Source organism: Perca fluviatilis, chromosome 9 (genome assembly GCF_010015445.1).
Source record: "Perca fluviatilis chromosome 9, GENO_Pfluv_1.0, whole genome shotgun sequence".
In the NCBI taxonomy this organism is placed as follows: Eukaryota; Metazoa; Chordata; class Actinopteri; order Perciformes; family Percidae; genus Perca; species Perca fluviatilis.
The window spans coordinates 2,999,003-3,004,185 of NC_053120.1; the positions used below are offsets into that span (position 1 = coordinate 2,999,003).

The window sequence follows — 5,183 nt, forward strand, 5'->3', positions numbered from 1 at the left end:
TCGTGGTTTTATTAGAAGCCGTCCTGTTGCTCACCCTGCAGCCGGGCCTCTGTTACACAATGCATGCCCTGCCATGCTCCCGCGGGCTCGTGCTCTCACACGGGGCCCCGGATCACCTGATCCAGCTTCCCTTGCCCGCTTCTGCACGAACCGGACTCTGTGTTAAAAAAAAAAAAAGAAGACATTAGCCTAATTAAAGACGCATCGCTGCGGTGCGGCTGTATTTGGGTGTTTGTGTGTGTGTGTGTGTGGGGGGGTGCGATGTGGATTCAGTGTCGGGTGGGGGGGTGAGGGGGGTCTGCAATTCCGGAGAATCCCGCAGTTGCAGGAGCAGATTTTTGGGAATCATCGGAGGGAGGCATAGACGTGGAAATTCCTGCACTCCGACAACTCCCAGTAAACAGGCTGGGAGTGTGTGTGTGTGTGTGTTTGTGCGTGTGCGTGTGTGGAGAGAGCGGGGGATTCTCCGAATCCACCCACGTGGGATCTCCGGCGTCAGCGGCGCGCTCCGCCAATGGGCGCAGAGTACGGGGGATCTTTTGACAGCGGCGGACCAATCAGAGGGCGAGCGGCGCGGCGGGGTGACGCCCAGCAGCGGAGAGCGTATAAAGGCTGCGAGTTTCTGCTTTAGTATCAGACATCTCCTTCCTCTCACACTCTCACACACTCTCACACTCTCTCTGCTCTGGACCTGAACCGCTTTAAGGGAGACTGAAGGACTTTCCTCTTTTAACGGACTCTGAAGGGACCTTTTGCGCCGAGCAGGATTACCTCTTGTTGGGACTTTATTCCTGGGATTTAAACAAGCATCCTCTCGCGCTGGGGACCCTCTTTTCTATCCTGGATTTTGTGGATTATTTTACCGACTTCAACATGACTCTGGAAGAGGTCATCGGTTCCAACAGCACCGAGAAAAAGTGAGTTACTGATGCTTGTCTTAGGTGCGTAATTACGCACTGTCTTGGCCGTTTCAAGCCACGTTCTAGACCAGATCATAAACCGGGATCATGTTTTACAAACCGTTAGCCTCATTGTCAAACATTTGCATCATATTCTGACAATATACAACCAGCCCCCAGCCTGTTTACTGCCCACGGACAGATTTCTGCAGCTCGCTCTGCAGGTTGCGTAAGTCACTGACTGTGGTCAGCGATGCGTAACTATACGCACTGTCTGGCACGCTGTATAGCACGAGTTTAAGTCACTTTTTAGACCCCATTTTAACCCTTGTGTTGTCCTTCGGGTCCCGGTGACCCAAAGGACAAAACAAGGGTTAATACAGCACTTTAGTGCGTTTTGTACAGCATTTTATTCAGCTTAAGCTGTGTTTAAATGTGCTCTAGATATAAACTGGATTTACTTACTTTACAAGAGACAGGATTTAGAGAGCAATTCTCAACAAAGTAAATAGAAGTACATAATCCTTGTGTGGTCCTTGGATCAAGTTTTCAAACCTTTCTCTTGATATGTTGAGTATGAGCGGAGTGTGTGGGCAGATTTGTGGGCAGTTTTGCGGGGCTCTCCCTGCTGGTTTCGGCTCAGATGTGTAACCGCGGCTCCGCTGCTGTGTTTCTCTGCAGGATGGAGACGGTGAGTCAGGCCCTGGAGGAGCTGCTGGTCGCGGCTCAGCGGCAGGACTGCCTCACGGTGGGGGTCTACGAGTCCGCCAAACTCATGAATGTGTAAGTTGATGTCTTTGATTTGCGCAATTATAGGCTAAATACAGAATACAGGAAGAAATGGAGGCTAGAATAAGATAAAAGAATGCAACATGCTTATTTTTAGGGCTGCAACTAACGGTTCATATCTCGATTAATCATTAATGTGTTCCAAACTATTTCAAGAAAATCAGATGATTGGCTAATACACATCGCATGCAGACAGACAAGAGGTGCAGATCTAAAGCAAGGAAGCAGTTCTCAACCATTATACATCACCTCTGCTGACATTAACTTTCTCCCTGCAGAGACCCGGACAGCGTCGTCCTGTGCGTCCTCGCCACCGATGAGGAGGATGAAGGCGACATCGCGCTGCAGATCCACTTCACGCTGCTGCAGGCCTTCTGCTGCGACAACGACATCAACATCCTGCGCGTGTCCGGCCTGCGGCGGCTCGCCCCGCTGCTCGGGGGGGAGCCCGACACCGGGGACAGCACCGGCACCGGTGGCACCGAGCCCCGGGACATGCACTGCATCCTGGTCACTGTAAGTCCGCCTTTCCTGCTTCTAAGAGCCTCTCTCGAGATATGCTGAGTCAGCATTATGACCTTCAATAAACACAGATTGTTACATAACGAGTAGATGCATACAGCGTTACGGGAAGCCTCCCCTCGGTGTTGTGCAAATCAACGCCAGAATCCACCCCATGCATAGCCTACTGCGCAGGCGTCAACACCAACACACGGGCATACTGCGCATGCGTCAACCCTAAAAGCTCAAACAGCAGTGTTTATATCTATTATCTCACTTGGTTTCTGGAACATGTCCAGTTGTGTAGTTTTTTTTGGTTCAGAACTGAAACTAGTCTTTTTTTTTCAAATTATTTTCCTCCCAATAACTTTATTAAGAATGTAACTGGTACAAAATCAGACATCATAGATATCACAAAACGACAAACCACACAAATATCTGACTAATAGAAATTAGAACATGGCCAAAAAGTGTGAACAGAAAGGTTAGACAGCTTACTGAAAGTTATACCTTATTACACATGATACCACAGATTATAAATAATGTCTAACCGTGTCCCCCCCCCCACCTCTCTCTCCCCCCAGAACCCTCCGGTGCAGCCGCTGCAGTCCCCGGCGCTGCAGAACATCAGCAGCTTCTGCGAGGAGAGCCGCTGCAGGAACCAGTGGGTGCCCTGGCTGGAGATGCAGGACCGCTGAGCCCGAGACGGGCCGAGCCGAGCCAGACCGCTGTACGCAGCGGTGAGAAAAGAGTGCAAAACAGTCCAAAAACAGCCGCGCTTCTGCTTCTGCCGAAGACCGATAACGGCGTTTGAGTGGACAAGGGGGACCGGAAACCGGGCCTTCCTGCTGCTGCCTGATCGGGGCGGTTGATTGATTTGGGGGGCGGGGGCAAACGGCGTGAGATGCCGGTACCGGGACCGGAACGGGTTCTGCAGGCCGGCGGACAGCGCCGGCGGGAAGCAGAGAGACTTTGTGAATGAACTGCAGGTGATCTGCTCACCTGAGCGACGTCACAGGACGCGCGGCGTCACGGTTTATCGTTTCCTTTCTTCAGCAAGTGGACTCTGCAGATGTTTCTAGACCTCCCGGCGCTGATCCAGGAGGAACTGGTCCTCTGCTCGGGGGTGGAGACGGTTTAACAGTCTGATGAGTTTTTATTTAAAATGTCATGAATTTGTTTTCAAATCTGCGTCCGCGGATAAACGTGTTGTGTTTTAGGGACAACCGAGTTAGGCTACACACTGAAGTGAACAGGGGGGTATTTAAAGGACCAGAGTATTTTTAATATATGAACTGTGAATCTGCCTGTTTTATTTAACCTGATGAATAAATTATTGAAGGAGAAACGATTTCTGAGTGTTTCCTCCAGGACGAATGTGTGTGTGTGAGACTGATCGCTGCAGGTTACATAATCCCACCACATCGTTTCCATGGTGCCCTGTGTGTGTGTGTGTGTGTGCGCGCGTGGGAGTTGAAGTGTTGCTGTTGGAAGGTTGATTTTCTTCTCTTTGGATGAAACTAGGCTTCCAGTCTTTGTGCTAAGCTAGGCTAACCCAATACTGAGGCCTTCCAAAATACAACATACGGTCAGAATTAGAACCAGAAAAGGCTTCATAGCCACAATAATCACACTTATGTTGGTGAAAGGTGCATCCATTAACAAACAAACATATTAAACATTAAGAAATAAGCAATAACACAGAATAACTGGTGCATAAGATAAAAAGATGTGCAATGTGTTGAGTGCAGAATTTGCAAAGACTACATAGTGAGTGCCCTGTGCAGATGTAAAGTCCAGGATGAAGGTAGATGCAAAGTACAGCGACAGTATGAAAGTGTAAAGTATAAAGATCGGTTGATATATTCGGTCGGTGCAGCAGGAAAAGGAAACAAGGTAGCCTACATAAACTAAAATAGAATAAAAAAAGAAAGTAGGCTATATTTGGAGATAAATCAGGTGACTAATGTCACGGTTCCTTTCCTTTATTTGTGTCTTCATGAAGCAATAATTAGCTCTTCCAGCCGGTGTTTCTGGTTCCAGCAGTCCCCCGGGAGGAGAAACTTAAAGAGCAGAGTGAAACTCACTGTGTGTGTATGTGTTTGAGTGGGAAGGGGGGAGGGGGGGGGCGTCCCAACACTATCTACAGTACAGTGTTGACAAAGCTGAAACCTTCACATGAGTCACTTCTCCCGAAGTTTGACTCTGTGTCATTTCTGCAGAAAGTAAATCTTAAGAGTTCTCAGCGGGTCACATGTTTGAGATGAAGCAATCCCACCCAGGACTTTATTGGGACTTCCCACACCTGTGTTTTATCAGGCTCTCAAATACACACAAAGTCTTCAAAACAACATGTTACAAAACCTGAGGAGAAATCTACATCACATGTTCAACGTCCGTCTGCGTCCACTAAAAGTTCTGTTGTTGCTGCTGACAGACTCAGATTATTATTCTAAGTGTCTGACAACATTATGGGATGGATCCCTACAGAGATAGACCTTTTAGTTAAAGAGTAAGATCCTTTTAGTTTAACATGAAACAGCCCCGAAATACCCATCACCAAACTCCACCAGACTCCATGTAAATAATAATGACTTTTAGTGTGTATAGAGCCAGCATATCTCCACCAGACTCCATGTAAATAATCAGGACTTTTAGCGTGTATAGAGCCAGCATATCTCCACCAGACTCCATGTAAATAATCAGGACTTTTAGTGTGTATAGAGCCAGCATATTTCCACCAGACTCCATGTAAATAATCAGGACTTTTAGCGTGTATAGAGCCAGCATATTTCCACCAGACTCCATGTAAATAATCAGGACTTTTAGTGTGTATAGAGCCAGCATATTTCCACCAGACTCCATGTAAATAATCAGGACTTTTAGTGTGTATAGAGCCAGCATATTTCCACCAGACTCCATGTAAATAATCAGGACTTTTAGCGTGTATAGAGCCAGCATATTTCCACCAGACTCCATGTAAATAATCAGGAC

General features: G+C 47.8%; 1 protein-coding gene across 1 annotated transcript; it reads left to right on the top strand.

The window, feature by feature from the left end:
• The first annotated feature begins 617 nt into the window (after positions 1-617).
• On the top strand, positions 618-3,537 carry LOC120565438 (growth arrest and DNA damage-inducible protein GADD45 beta-like). The gene is made up of 4 exons (XM_039811247.1): positions 618-917; positions 1,581-1,682; positions 1,967-2,204; positions 2,774-3,537. Exons 1-4 carry the CDS (start codon positions 874-876, stop codon positions 2,885-2,887), a joined length of 498 nt encoding a protein of 165 aa, XP_039667181.1. The 5' UTR covers positions 618-873; the 3' UTR covers positions 2,888-3,537.
• The last annotated feature ends 1,646 nt before the right edge of the window (positions 3,538-5,183 follow it).

What these genes read in the sequence shown, in the direction of transcription:
- LOC120565438 (XM_039811247.1), top strand. Translation starts at nt 874, where the DNA reads ATGACTCTGGAAGAGGTCATCGGTTCCAACAGCACCGAGAAAAA. An exon ending in TCCAACAGCACCGAGAAAAA is followed by an intron (nt 918 to 1,580) that starts GTGAGTTACTGA and finishes GTTTCTCTGCAG; the next exon opens with GATGGAGACGGTGAGTCAGG. An exon ending in TCCGCCAAACTCATGAATGT is followed by an intron (nt 1,683 to 1,966) that starts GTAAGTTGATGT and finishes TTCTCCCTGCAG; the next exon opens with AGACCCGGACAGCGTCGTCC.